At 37.1% G+C, this 15,614-nt stretch overlaps 2 protein-coding genes across 3 annotated transcripts in view; one reads left to right on the plus strand and one right to left on the minus strand.

Annotated features, from left to right (window-relative positions):
• The window catches only part of pkp1b (plakophilin 1b), a 24,873-nt gene extending 23,755 nt beyond the window's left edge, over positions 1 to 1,118 (plus strand). Inside the window, exon 13 of the mRNA XM_052141613.1 lies at positions 540 to 1,118. Coding sequence (XP_051997573.1) covers positions 540 to 614 — 75 coding nt within the window. The 3' untranslated portion in view covers positions 615 to 1,118. The remainder of the gene's footprint in view (positions 1 to 539) is intronic.
• A 1,599-nt stretch (positions 1,119 to 2,717) lies between these two features.
• On the minus strand, positions 2,718 to 14,338 carry tnnt2b (troponin T type 2b (cardiac)). 2 transcript variants are annotated; one of them, XM_052141639.1, is made up of 10 exons: positions 14,201 to 14,338; positions 14,000 to 14,018; positions 13,846 to 13,906; positions 13,166 to 13,282; positions 12,593 to 12,667; positions 12,385 to 12,492; positions 12,189 to 12,301; positions 11,959 to 12,049; positions 11,626 to 11,666; positions 2,718 to 3,078 (listed from the first exon to the last, which is right to left on the minus strand). In XM_052141639.1, exons 1-10 carry the CDS (start codon positions 14,247 to 14,249, stop codon positions 3,039 to 3,041), a joined length of 714 nt encoding a protein of 237 aa, XP_051997599.1. In that variant the 5' UTR covers positions 14,250 to 14,338; the 3' UTR covers positions 2,718 to 3,038. The 2 variants fall into 2 exon arrangements, with proteins under 2 accessions (XP_051997599.1, XP_051997598.1); XM_052141638.1 differs by having other exon boundaries at positions 12,593 to 12,670.
• Positions 14,339 to 15,614: the final 1,276 nt, after the last annotated feature.

Here is a 15,614-nt window from a genome sequence, read left to right on the forward strand (position 1 = left end):
AGGTAGAGATAAGGGCATCTTTGTTTGTATGTGGAATGTGTGTGTGACTGTCTGTGTGTTATGTGTCCAGATGACCTGTGCAAATGGTGTAAGAATCTAACTTTTCCAGTTTCTGTGAAATGATAATACTGAGATAGTGTATTGTGAGCTGTACGCTAACCTAAACCTAACATATATAGATAAACATTGCTGTGAGATTAAATGTAATTGTATTTGGCACTTGGATAGAGATTACAATAGTGCCGGAATACGTTATTTTTCAGTTTATCTTTAATATGTTGATTGTTAACTACATGAAGTCGAACTAAATATTAAATGAGCTGTTCAATTTTATATTTATTTCATAAATGTCAGTGTTTTCAAAATGTTGTGTGCAATGCACTTTAAAAGGTTGATTTGTAAATTCTAGCAACAGAATATGATGTATGAATATCATGGTACTTTTCTTGTAAGTGATGACAGTAGAAGCTTAAACAGTCAGGTGTAAACAGACCTTAAAATGTAATCGTTTTAACAAGGTTTTTTTGTTTATTTTACAGCAAGGGATGAACAAGTCGTCGTTTGTGAATGACATAACGTCGGCAGCTTTCAAATCAATTCAGATTGTTGACTGACCGGCTTATACCAGAGGAAACAACTACTCAACAAACTAATTGCATTTTGATTGCATTACATTTTATTTGTGGTGAAGTATTTCATGTAATGGTAAGAATTACAAACATTTCTTTCTTTTGGGGGCAGTAGACACTTTTTGTTAAGAAACAATACATGAAATAATGTAGTTTTTTTTTTTTTTCTATTTCTAAAGCCATAGTATTATCATTCAGTAAAGCAATGTTTTTGTAATCCCATTATTTGTAACTCTTTACAAACTGTTCTAAACTGCAGATGCTTTTTTTAATGATATTTTGTGAGTCTTAAGTGTTATAAAATGCATGGTGTTCAAGAATAGACAGGATATGTATATGTCACCTGGGAGTGATAAACTCTTAAGAAGTTTATGTTGACTCATTTTTACTCATGGTCTCATATATGTTGTGCTCAAAACAAAAAGGGTGTGGATCAATTTGTCATGTTTTAGTTCTCAATGAAGTTTCAATAAAGTTTTTAAAGCAGTAGTCTGTAGTTGTCTTAAGTGTCATTATAGATTCAGTGTAATATACGGCGGCTAGAAGGTCCCGGGTTTGAGTCCCGGCTCAACTGGGCCTTTCTGTGTGGAGTTTGCATGTTCTCCACATGTTTGCATGGGTTTCAAAAAAGTCCAAAAAACATGCCGGTTACTTGAGTTAACTTGGGGTTAATTTGCCCATAGCTGTGAGCGTGAACGTGTGTGTTGCTCTGTGATGGACTGGCCACCTGTCCAGGGTTTTTCCCTGCCTTCAGCCCAAGACAGCTGGGATAGGCTCATGCACTACCCGTGACCCAACATAGGACAAGCTGCAATAAAAGATGGATGGGCGAATGGATCTTTGATATTACATTATGTGTAATAAATTAAATGTCAAAAACATAGCAAAAGAAAAATCATTAAATATATATATATAAATGCAACACATCATGGTCCTTAGCATTTAATAGCATGCATAAATAACTTTGAAAAGGATTCATTAAAGGAATATTCCTGGTTTAATAAAAGTTAACCTGTTGATTGCCACAAAAATGAATTTCAACTCATCCCTCCTTTTTTTTAAAACAAATATACAATGTAAACAGAATCATTTGTCTGAAGATGGTTATTTATATCTTCAGCTTTAGTGTGTCAATAGAAAATATACATTTTATACTCCCAAACATTTCTTTTGCATATAGAAAATATTAGAACAGAAGAACAGGGAGCCCTGCAACAGATGGCATTGCCCACACAAAGCCCCCCCCCCCATTGAACATCAAGTCACTCTGAGATTTCTTAAAGAGACAGAAGCAACTGAGACAGCCGAAATAGAGAGAAGAACTGTGGTGAATTTTCCAACTGCCAACAATCAAGTAAAACTGTGTCCAGGTGTATTTAGGAGAATTGGGGCTGTTCTAAAGGCAAATGTGGTCACACCAAATATTGATTTAGTTTTTTATGTTTACTGGACTTTGTATGACATTAAGTGATGAATGAAAACTATTTATGGCAGTATTTTTGAAGACATCCTCACTAGGTAACATTTTTCACCAGTGCCTAAAAGTTTCGCACAGTACTGTGTATCAAACGTTGTGGTTGGTGAGACACTTACAATGGAAGTGAATGTGTATGTGAAGCTTATCATTTTATAAAAGCACTTACTATACAGCTCAAAAAATACTCTGGTTTTAATGGAAGAATTAAAGTTGTTTAATCATTTTTTAAATGTGGTTTTAGGGTTTACAGCGTTACTTTGTCATGGCAATACATACATTTGGAAATAACTTTACACAGAAAATCCTAGTAAGCAATGATATCACACTGAAATCACGTTAAACTGCATATTGTTTATGTCTAGTGGCTATACTTTTGAAAGCCTGAGTATTTTAATGTTTACAGATCGGCCCCGTTCACCATTGTAAGTGCCTCACTGGAACCCAGATTTGTAGCCTACTTTTTATTTTATTTTGTGGTTTATCAACATTATGCCGTAAATGCTGTCGATTCAGCTTAACTTGTATTGAACACAGAATATTCCTTTAATATGTAGCAGCATTAGCAAAATGTCATCTAATTACAACTTCAATGGAAAAACTGTACTGTTTATTATTATTTGTAGTTCATGATATGAAAATGATCAAAAGAGGAACACCATGTCAACATAACTTTATTAAAGCTTGTTAGCTAGTCTAAAGTCATGCTAAAGATGAGAAATGTTGGCAGTTCATTGTCATTTACAAACTTTGGATCAGGTTCAGATCACAACGACATTTTAAAACTCAAATGATACTGTTACTCATATATAAAGCACATTCATTTTTATTGCAAATGAAAACAAAAACATCTATAATGTGTTGCATGGGTTTGAAATGGCTGCGGTTCATATCACACATCTGTTTTCATTTGTTTTCGTCTTCATGGAGATGCTCTATTTTCTCAGGCCCCTCTTACTCCTAGAGCCTTTGGTACTAAGGAAATAAAGAATATTACAAATGTATTATTTACAAATATATTTACATTTGTATTCGTGTTGTCTAAAGTACCGACTTCGGTACCAAGTCGGTACTGAAATTTTAAAAATGTGACGCTTTAAGCGCTGTTGAGCAGAATCGTAAACACCTCTGATTGGCCATTGTGTTCACGCGCTCATCGGATATGTCTGTGATTGGCTACAATGATCAGCGCTTCAAAAACATGTTGTAAATATACATCAATGACGCTCTTCACCGAGCGCTTGGACAAATACACACGGGAGCGTTTGAAAGCAGGACCGGTCCGCTGATAGACGGCTGCTTGTGCTTTCAAAAGCTCCCACTCCCGTTTTTAAAAAAAACTTTCAAACACTTCCGTGTACTCTCAAACGCTCCCGTGCGTTGATTATTGTAGCCAATCACAGACAAATCCGATGAGCGCGTGAAGACAATGGCCAATCAGAGGTGTTTACGATTCCGCTCAACAGAGCTTGGTACCGAAGTCGGTACTTTTGACAAAACTAATTTGTATATAATAATCAGTATGTACAGTACATCATACAATAGCAATACTCCAAACTAGAAAAAAAAGTTAATCGAGACAAACGTATCGGTTACCTAACGTAACCTCGGTTCTCTCTAGATGAGGGAACGAGTATTGCGTAAACTAGCTTACGCTACGGGAAAGATTAATCTTTTCTGAGATATTGAAGCCAAAAAATTATCCTTAATTTTTGTATCCATTGTCAACGCAGTGCGGCAGCTGCAGACCTTGAGTGGGCTAGCTAGCGAGCTCATAGGTTGCTCTGCGGCAACTGCTGCAGCCTATAGACGAGCTTGGGCGAACTCGCATCCAATGAGAGGCGTCCGCACGCTCACTGCATCAAAGCCCGCCAAAATGGGCGTGACTAGAGTGCATATAAGCGTAGTTCGTAGGCTGGAACCCTGGTTTTCATTGACTGAAGCGAAAAGTCGCTCGTGGCGCGAGCATGGCCGGCTACGCAATATTCGTTCCCTCATCTAGAGAGAACCGAGGTTACGTTAGGTAACCGATACGTTCTCTTACGAGAGGTTCTCTCGTATTGCGTAAGCTAGCTTACGCTACGGGAACCCATTGTCAACACTGTGCGCGCCAAGCATCCACTGTATGAGCCCCAGGGAATTAAGGGGGGACCCGGGGGAGCCCTTATGAGTGGGAAAATAATATTTGGCCGGCAAGAATGCGGGTCATTGATTGTGTAATACATAAGCACATAGTGGGAAGGGAACGACAAAGCGGCGGTGCCGGTCTGTGTGGAATGTGTCCCATCAGTGCAGCTCACCAGGGGAGCAAAAATTAAAGATAATTAAGGATAATATTAATCAAAAATTAAGGATAATATTTTGGCTTCAATATCTCAGAAAAGATTAATCTTTCCCGTAGCGTAAGCTAGCTTACGCAATACGAGAGAACCTCTCGTAAGAGAACTTTAAGTTGGCTTGTGAAAGTTTATACCAGAAAGTTTGAAGAAGTTTAAAGTAGTTTGAAGTTTAAATTAGTTTAAAATAGTTTATAGTTTGAAGTAGTTTGAAGTTTAAAGTAGTTTATAGTTTAAATTAGTTTAAAGTTTAAATTAGTTTGTAGTTTAAATTAGTTTAAAGTTTAAAGTAGTTTATAGTTTAAAGTAGTTTAAAGTTTAACTTAGTTGCTAGATAGATAGATAGATGGATAGATAGACACGTTTTTAGCATGTTTTAGCACTTTGCTAGGCGATGCTAGCATGTGTTAGCATGATGCTAGCACGTTTTTAGCATGTTTTAGCACTCTGCTAGGCCATGCTAGCATATGTTAGCATGATGCTAACATGTTTTTAGCATGTTTTATCACTTCACTAGGCAATGCTAGCATGTGTTAAAATGATGCTAGCACGTTTTTAGCATGTTTTATCACTTCGCTAGGCGATGCTAACATGTGTTAACATGATGTTAACACGTTTTTAGCATTTTTTAGCACTTCGCTAGGCGATGCTAGCATGTGTTAGCATGATGCTAGCACGTTTTTAGCATGTTTTAGCACTTTGCTAGGTGATGCTAACATGTGTTAGCATGATGCTAACACGTTTTTAGCAGTTTTTAGCACTTCGCTAGGCGATGCTAAGCATGTGTTAAGCATGATGCTAGCGACGCTTTTAGCATGTTTTAGCACTTCGCTAGGCGATTCTAGCATGTGTTAGCATGATGCTAGCACGCTTTTAGCATGTTTTAAGCACTTCGCTAGGTGATGCTAGCATGTGTTAGCATGATGCTAGCACGTTTTTAGCATGTTTTAGCGTGTGGCTATGAAGATTTTAGGTCATTACTTTTTGGCTGCTTGATAAAAGAAATCCTCTGAGGGAGAGAGAGTGGGAGAGATGCAGGGCTAACAGGCCCTTTTTGTCTGTGTGTGTGAAAATGTCAGTTGGGATTTAAATTTCTGAACATTCCGCAATGTTAAGTCAATGGGATTTTTCCAGTTTTTGATCATCCGCTGTGGGAAAACCATAAGTCCGATCAGTTAGAAAAGATGCTATACACTATTCGGGATTAGTCTGAAGGTCTGTGCCGAGTTTGGTGCCTGTAGCTTAAAAGCTCTAGGAGGAGTTAGATACCGAAATTTTCACTGCAAGAAGAATAAGAAGAAGAAGAATAATCGGAATAATAATAAGTTTAAGTAGGATTTCAGTAAGTTGGCTCTCACAAGCCAACTTAATTATAACTTAAGGACAGGAACATAATGGCCTCGAGCATGTCCCGGTATTTCGGCAATATGCATTTAAAAAAGAAAAGTTTTTCAATGAATTTTTTTGTTTGTTTGTTTTGTTTTGTTTTGCATTAATTTAGCCAAGACCATCATCTTTAGATGCCTCAGAACAGCTTATTGGTGTATTGTTTCTTTAAAGCACCGTTTGGGTTTAATTTCTGTTACCTTGCATAGTTTTTGTTTATGGCTTTTGAGGATGATTGCCTGTCACACAACCTGTCCATGTTGGCATCTATCTAATTTGTAAGCTTCTACTAACTGACAGATGTATTTGTGCCAAAATACTTTGGCTACAAAAGGCTTTGACGTCAACAACCAAACGGAATTGATTTCCTCCTCCAATTTTAATGTTGAAAATCCTTTGGCTCCCCAATTAACAACTAGAAAATAAGAAGTTTGCTGTGGAACTTCAAAAGGTTCTCAGATGGCGCCAAGCTAACATGACAAGTCGTTATATTAGTACAAGATGGCGAAAGCATACAACTTTTCCTTCCCAATGAGAAACAAACAATGTTATTATGATTTTTCCCTAACTTTAACCCCAAACCTAAACCTAACCATAAAGTGTAACCCCTTCTTCAATCCATAAACCTAACCATGATTTTAATTAGAAAATAATTTCCTTTCCATACCACGGTAGAAACAGAGCATCAGGGACCATCAGTCATTTGCATTGCATAAATAAATATGGAATGAGTAGCCAGATTTGTTCACCGACGTTTCCTTTGTTAAAATAAAGTATTGGATAGGAGGCTAGTTAATATATGATGTACGTTTTCTTATGATTTCGCTCTCTCGCTGCCACGAGTCTATGTTGAAAAAACTCAACCTTTTGGTTCTCACTGGATGCTATATTTTATTTTTAAGAGTGTCAGATGATATAAACAATACACTAGGTGCTTACAAAATCCTTGTTTCTTATTTTATCTGCATCATGTCAGCCCTGCTTTTTAAACAAGTGGATTTGTTCACATCTGTCATCCGTATCTTTAGGCAGTAGCTAGGTCAGACCGGAAAACAATCTGTCAACGTTCCAACCTCTGCCCTCCAGAACTCCTCTCCATTCTTTTGGCGCTTACGGCGGGATCTTCCAGGAGCCCCTAGTCTGTCTAAACACATAACAACATCACTGTGCTATGCCTCTTTAACAGCTGTCTGTCTCCATTCTCATGCCACTCCCAGAATGCCCTTCTTTGTGCCAGTCAGACAATAACAGGTCCATTAAGTCCTCTGGCATTTCAGACACTTAAACCTTGAATTATCTTTTGAGAGCTTTTCAATGTGTTCCCTTGACGGAAAGGCTTAGATAGACTCCAAGAACTCTCTTGTATCACAATGTGCGCGTCCGTAAAGGTATGCACAGCTAGAATGAGGTAAACATGCGATTGTCTATAAAAATCCTCTGTTATGCACCTTGTATTTGTGCCCACTGTGGTGCCAAGACTGATTAAACGTCAGTGGTGTTACGGCTTTGCTGATCTTGTTTATCACTAGTCAGATTACCAAGACAACTGTGCAAGTCAGAACAGATTTGGCATGAGTCAAGTCAGGCAGGAGTCAAGTTTTCGGCTTTAAACATGTCATAATCCTATTTAACCTGTGTTGGGGAGTAGGCTCACTAGCAACGCAACTACCTTATCTACGTTTACAAGTAGTGTAACTAGGGTTACCACTTTTGAAGGGGGGGGGGAGGGTCACGACCCTTAACCACATCCTCCACAGTTGATCAATAAATGCGTTGAGTTAAAATGCAAATAAATATTGTATATCCTTTCTTATATATAATTCATGGGTAAGTAAAGTTCAAGTTTTTCATATATATATATATATATATATATATATATGTTTTAGCACCATTTGTGGACTTTTTAGACGGTCCCTTAACCACCATAGGCAAATATTCCAACTTATATCAATATAGCGATCTGGAACAATTTCACCATGACACCATCTGACACAGGTTAAATACACGACAAATTGCGTCCCGTATTGATTCGATATGGGACACATCATTTTATCTTTAAATACGGGATTATCCCAAGTGTAACAGTAGCTCAGCTGTTTTTAAAATAGCATTTAACAATCTACTTTAATAAGCTACTTTTTCCAGCAAGTGGTTTAAGTTAAATTGAGTGGTGGTGGTGTAGTGGTCTAAAAACCACATAACTGGTAAACTGGTAATCAGAAGGTCGCTGGTTCGATCCCCACAGCCACCACCATTGTGTCCTTGAGTAAGGCACTTAACTCCAGGTTGCTCCGGGGGGGGATTGTCCCTGTAATAAGGGCACTGTAAGTCGCTTTGGTTAAAAGCATCTGCCAAAAGCATAAATGTAAGTTATAGCCTATAAGTTATGGCGTTTAATTTATTAATAGATAACTAATAAAAGAGCTAACTGCTAATCAGCTATCTTTCTGGTTAATTTAGCTAACTATTAAAAAGCAAACTGATAAATAGCGTGTTTTCTAGTTATCTATCTTATTAAAATAGATAACTACTATAATGGCTAACTTCTAAATAGCTGGCTTTTTAGTGTTCTAGCTTATTAAAATAGCCAACTATTAAAACAGCTAACTGCTAAATAGCTAGCTTGCAGTTTCAAAGTATCAAATAAACAAAACTTTTATATTAATTTCCCTAATGCTGTATCTAACACACTCAATGTGCATTGGGTTTTACAGGTGGAAGTCCATTGAGTGATGGTATAGACTGCTGATTTAGATGCAAACTATTTGAAACAGCACCTTTGTTCCATGGAATTTTATTGTGAGTGTAGTGTATGATTAAAGTATCTGACACATGGCTTACTGTCTTACAGCTGTCCACACATGCTGTTGTCAATTACAAATGACTACCAAGGTACCATAAAAAGTATATAATTGAAAATCCATGGTTATACCAGGTTTTTGGGACACCAGCAGAACCATCTTGGTGAGTCACGGAGTCCATTATAACACTTTGGACAGGTTTATGCAGTTTTATTTCAGCAGGAGCAACACGCAGCTTGGTGGTTCATGTATTTCATTCACAAGTGGCTTTAGGTATGTACTCAAACCCAGAGGGCCAAGTCAAAGGCTTTGCCACAACAAAGCACCAACTGACACTCAACAAAGAAAGTTCTGGAAACATGACGCTGTGCTAGATTAGTCTAGCAGCATTACACTTATTAACTGGGTCTTTACCTAGACCTGTCATTATATTTGAAGTCAATTAGGTTATGGTATTTTAGGGCTACTGCTCATCACTACTCGTATCTCTGCTGAAGGTTGCATGTAGATTGTGAAATGTTCAACGGTTGCTTGAAATTTGATATTTTAGACCTGCAGGTATTGCATAGGTTTTTGGCTATATTCACATCACAGCTAAATGTGGCCCAAACTTAAATATGTCATTCAAACTCTGCATTCTGCATGATTGAACACTTGATTAACTCATGAGCATGAATCATAAAATAAACAATATACAACCATGGTCAAAAGTATTGGCAGTGACATAAATGTTGTGTTTCGCAAAGTTTTCTGCTTCAGTTGTTGTGGTGATGATTTACATTGTTTCTAGATTATTGTGCAGAGTGATCAGATGCATTTTAAATAATTGCAAAAAGCTTCATTGGCCAAAAAAATTTACTATCACAAAACCCAAATTTCACAGTTTTTTGACCCTGGCACAAAATGACCAGGCAACATAATTTCACTAATCATATCATCAGCACCTGGGAAAGTGTGAAAGAGCACTAGTCAGGTGAAATCACTCTATCATTCTGATTGGATTATAAGAGCAAACTGATTGCTATAAAAGGAGGGAAGAAGTGCTTCCAATCATTGTGTTCTTGTTAGCAATGGTTTACCTCTAAAGAAAGACGTGCAGCCATCATCGCTTTGCATCAAAATGGCCTCATATGCAAGGAAATTGCTGCAAAGAATATTGTACCTGAAAGAACCATTTACCGGATCATCAAGAACTTCAAGGAGAGAGGTTCAACTGCAGTGAAGAAGGCTTCAGGACGTCCCAGAGTGTCCAGCAAGCGCCAGGACCATCTCCTCCTGAGGAGTCAGCTACAGAATCGTGTCACCACCAGTGCAGAGCTCAATCTTGGCAGCAGGTTGGAGTGCATCTGCACACACAGTGAGGTGAAGACTTTTGGACAATGGCCTGGTGTCAAGAAGGGCAGCAAAGAAGCCACTTCTCTCCAAGAAAAACATCAAGGGTAGACTGAAATTCTGCAGGAAGTACAAGGATTGGACAGCAGAAGACTGGTGCAAAGATATTTTCTCTGATGAAGCCCCTTCCGACTGTTTGGGACATCTGGAAAAGCGATAGTCCGGAGAAGAAAAGGTGAACGCTACCATGAGTCCTGTGTCGTGTCAACAGTGAAGCATCCTGAGACCATCCATGTGCGGGGTTGCTTTTCATCACAGGGAGTGGGCTCGCTCACAATTCTGCCCAAAAACACTGCCATGAATAAAGAATGTATCAAAACGTCCTGCAAGAGCAACTTCTCCCAACGATCCAGGAGCAATTTAGTGATGATCCGTGCATTTTCCAGCATGATGGAGCACCATGTCACAAGGCAAGAGTAATAATGAAGTGGCTCGGAGATCATTACATTGAAATTTTAGATCCGTGGCCAGGCAACTCCCCGGATCTTAATCCCATAGAGGACCTGTGATCAATCCTCAAAAGGCAAGTGGACAAGCAGAAGCCCACAAATTGTGATCAACTCCGAGCACTAATAAGGCAAGAATGGATTCCATCAGTCAGGATTTGGCCCAGAAGCTGATATCCAGTATGCCAGATGTTATGAAGAACAAGGGTCAACACTGTAAATATTGACTCATTGCATAAATTGAGTGTTAAAACTTTTGAAATGCTTATAATTTTTTTCCAGTATACCATAGAAACATATGAAACAATAATCTACAAATACTGAAGCAAAGCACTTTGCAAAACACAAAATTTATGTCACTGCCAATACTTTTGGCCACGGTTGTACTTGACGAGGCAATAACCGGTGCCTCAATGTCCCAACAAGGACTTCAGTAGACTGCTCCAAGTCAAAATGTCTCTACGATATTTTGGTCCCAAGATATATTGCTCTGGGGGGTTGAAATGACTTTGCTATGTGGTTGTTAGGGTGTTACAAACTTTGCGTACTGACACAAGTAAAACGTGTCCATCCCCATGTTTCTTCCTTTTCAATGTTAAATCTAAGGGCTTTTTTTCATCCATATTTATTTGTATTTTTTTGCCTGCCTTTAGGCACGATAGCTTATAAAAGTCAAAGCACACCTCAATCATGGGTGTGCGAATAATGCGGGACAAGTTACGCCCAAATGACAGAAGTTGAAAAATTGGTTTAGGGATTTTGTAAAATTGCAAAACAGCAAAACAGACTCAACTTTTATTTTTCAAAATATAACTAATATAATTTAAGGTCACGTCCACACTTATTACGGTTCCATTTTGTTGAGCCAATGTTTTCCAAAGTATGCAGTACTAGTGAGTACTCTCGAAAGTCTTTCGGTGTTGAACACGCAGCAAACCTTTGGCAACAATGGATAATTTTACCACAAGTATGCCGCAAAGCTAATTTGCATGTGAAAATTATCATTGGCGAATTGGCCATGAACTTCCGATTCTTGTAAGGGATGGGGTGAGTAAATTATGACAATTTTTCAGTTTTGGGTTGAGCAGAAAATCTGAATTGGGAATTTAACCGGTCCTTAAATATGGATTAATGAAACAGCACCACAAGACACCTACTCACATTTTTTGATGATCAGTGACTCGATTCCTAAATACAGTAATCTGTGAGAGAAAAAAATCATAAATATGATTCAATAATGATTCATTACCTTTTTACACCTTTCTCCCTTAATTCTCATATCAATCACATTCAATTACTGGGAACTGGTCCAATGACTAGATCACAAGTTGAAGTCTAGCATGGGTGTGTCTGCATGTACCCATAATTGATAGCTGTATGACATGACTGCATATAAAAGTCCTCTCAACATTCCGACTTTCTCCTCTCACGTTCTGTTTTGGTGACACCATTTGTTTGGTTTTAGGTGGGTACATTGTATGTACGTAACCTCACCTCATATTTCTGGCATGTATATTTGTACTGCAGTTCAAATTTCTCCGCTTCCAGTTGCCGCATCCACTTCCATAGTTCATTTGCGGTCTCTCTGTATGGAACCATTTAAGACGAACATGATTAATAGCCTGTTGCTTCATGTTACTGTTCATGTTAAAGCTACTATACTATTTATCGCTTTGGCAGTGGTACGTTACATTGCCTTGAGGTTGTTTTGATAACTTTGTTACCTTAGCTTATCCTCATTGAGGTTTTCGATGTGTAGCTCCTTACGGCGTTCGCTAAGAATCATTCTTTTCTTCTCTCTTTCAGTTTGTTTCTTTGGGCCGCCCTTTTTGTCTGTCTGTAAATCACAAAACAGGAAGTTAGCATTCGTGGCAGCTATGTAGCATGATGTTTCACCTTTGAGCAGCTCCTGGTCATTACCCTCTGCATATATCCCGTATACTGAAAGCTTGCAAGAACTTTCTTCTTCTTTGCATCATCATCAGCCTTACGCTTTGCCTCTTCTTCCTCTTTTCGTGCCTTTTCCTCCTGGAAAAGAAAACGGATCTATTATTGAGCACCTTTAAGAAACTAAGTAGCATTTCACTACTTCCTAGCGCTTCCATTAAATGCTCTTGAAGGGACTTACGGCTAGTTTGTTTTGACGTTCTTTTTCTCGCTCAGAGCGAATCCTCTGCTGCTCGGATCTTTCTGATCTGCGGTTCTCCTGATGTGAACAAAAGACACCAAGAAGTAAATTGATCACGGTTGACAATATTGAACATTGTTGCAACGTTTTATTTCGAAAGAAATGCTCGCTAGCCTTTTCTCAACCCATTAACTAGCCACAACCATTTTGGAAAGATCAACATTGGCTAGCAAGAATAGTTTTATGTTGTTTAGTTCTGATGATGCTAATCGACCATTATGAAATTTCTAGTGAAGCTGGTTGACCAATGAAGTCTTGCTAGATTAAGCTAGTTAAGAATCCTGTTGGGTACGCCAGCATATCATCATCCAAAAACACAACATATACTGGTTATTTACAGAGCTATGCTTGAATTTTCAGCTGCGTAATTTCGACGATATGTTGACTGGACTTATCTTAACCTACAAACCAGTTACAATGTTGGAGAATGAAACAAAATTTTCTGTATTATATGTCAACAAATTTGATGCAATTATGGAGTTATTTTTTACGAGATTTTTGAAAATGTCTTACAATTCGTTGAGTGAGGTTTATTAGCTCCTCCTCTTCTTTCTTTCTATTCTCAAAGTGTGCTTCAATGAGCGTTTGCAGCTCCGTCAGGTCCTTTTCCATACGTTTGCGATGAATATCCTGAGGATACGGTTTTAAAGTCCTTATGTAAAAGTAGTAATATACTGTAAAACCTACTCACATGTTTTATGGCACTCTTGTGCTACAAGAACCTTTAAGTACATGACATATAACATTGTTTAGCTTTCAGTTCAGTGTGATTTATAGCCATGACAATGTATTTTAATATTGTGAAAGCATTTGCAGCCTAGTACAGACAAGGTAAATGGTGCAAAGTAAAATTAGCAGTAGTGAAAATACAATTGCAAAATCATGCACATAATTTAAAGAGGAAGTGCATACTACTGAAATAAAATAAATTAAATACAATTTATTTTTAAAATAGAAAATCTGAAACCAAATAAATCTAACATGAAATAGTAAGTGTAAATAAAGCAGAAATATAGTCAAATATGAAGTAAAATAAAATATGTAAAATAAGATTAAAATATGAAATATGAAATAAAATAATAAATCTACATAAAATAAATTAAATAATACATTTAAAATCAAATTGAATACCAGTAAAAACATAAAATATAATTAAACATGAAATTAAAATTAAATGATGGTGATTCACTTACATCAAAATCCACTTTCTCTCCATCGGGAATTTTGGGAGGCACCAAAGCTGGCAGGAAAGGTCTTATAATCGACAACAAAACGTTAGATATTTGTCATGCAGATGCTCTTATATTTGGTCACATACGGCTTTTTAATGGTCAAAATTGCACTCACTTTGGCTTTGGTTTTGCTTCTGCACCATTCAGGCATTGAGAAGGAAAAGAGTTTTTAAAAAAGGACCCAAATAAAAAAAAAAAGCACAATATTTAAAAAAGATACATATTACCAAATTGGTAATGCTGATGATATCGGTCAAAAAGTTGGCCAGGGGACAGTTTCTTTAAAACCTGTTAAAAATGAGTAAGAAATGTTTACCTTCCTCCCTGAGCTCCTCGACATTATCTAAACAAGAAAAGACAGACATGTCAGCTATGACAGCAATGTAACACACGTGAATGTACAGCACTTTAGCAAAAGCCCAAAGTGATACACAGAAAGAGACACCTTAAGAGATTTTATCAGAAATAGGAATTTTAGCAAAAGCTGTTTTGTGTAAACAAAAAATTGTTTTCTAGTAAGTCTGGTCAGTCAGCTTTATGTTTAAAGTGTTCCTGGTTCAAAAGGTCTTTTGTTGAAGTGCCTGAATACAAAAAGTACTGAAAGATGATGGATTTACTTAGTTAAGCTGACAATAGTTGATTTAATATACTGACTATATGTACACATGATTAAATGTAATTATTGAGTGTTGTTTATTGTAAAAGATGCAGTTTTTATTTTATTTTTTTACCTTCATGCTGTGGGTTGGACTTTACTAAACACACACAGACAAGAAGGATTTATCCAAAAATACATTTGTTTTGAAGTTTTATTCTCATGTGAGTCTATTTTGTATCATTAAACATTATTTGTGTTACTTTTATTGATTTTTTTCTTAATTATAAGTCATAATTATTATCAATAGGCACTTATGTATATAATTATCATAATTATTTCATTATAATTGCAAATGATTCACTTCTATTTATATTAAGATGCGTAATTCATTTAGTAAAAAAGGTCTCAGAATGAACACAGTGAATCCCACAAAAATAAGTCAGGTTGTGTTTCACCCCAACATAGAAAGAAAGAAAGAAAGAAAGGAAAAAAAAAGATTTGAGAAATTTTATTTAGCATTAAGCCTCCTTTTAGGGCCAGATTTTTTGCATAGTGACATTATTTTCATGACAATTTTGCCCATTTTCTACACTAATTCTCATTACTGTAATACGATAATTAAAATAATTCTCATAATGTTTTTTCATTGTTTAAATAAAGCCAGCACAACAAGTTCATGATGTATATGAATTCTTTACAATTGCAATAATATATCACTAGCCTATTTTACAGTAATGAAAAAGAGAGATTTTTCCATTACGGTAATGAGAATTAGGGGGAAATGTGTGCTTAAATTGCCACAAGAGTCCTAAGACAGGCTTCATTTGCTTTATGCAAAATATTATTTCTGTTTTTCTTTTCTTTCTATTTTAGGGTTAAATATTACCTAGACCTGTTCTTGAGAGGTTTCGTGAGATCTACATTAGCTGATTTATTCGTAGAGTTTCGTCCAGCACGGGAAAATCTCATGCATCATTAGGTGTGGCATTGGCACCAGCAAAAGCAGCACTACCTTCATCCACTTCCTCATCCACCTGATCATCCACCTCCTCCTCTAACACCTCTGGGCAAAGCAGACGCAGAAAGCATGGTGAGAAAATAATCATGCATGTGGCAGCAAACAAGCAATGCA

The sequence above is a fragment of the Xyrauchen texanus genome, chromosome 13 (genome assembly GCF_025860055.1).
Source record: "Xyrauchen texanus isolate HMW12.3.18 chromosome 13, RBS_HiC_50CHRs, whole genome shotgun sequence".
NCBI lineage: Eukaryota > Metazoa > Chordata > Actinopteri > Cypriniformes > Catostomidae > Xyrauchen > Xyrauchen texanus.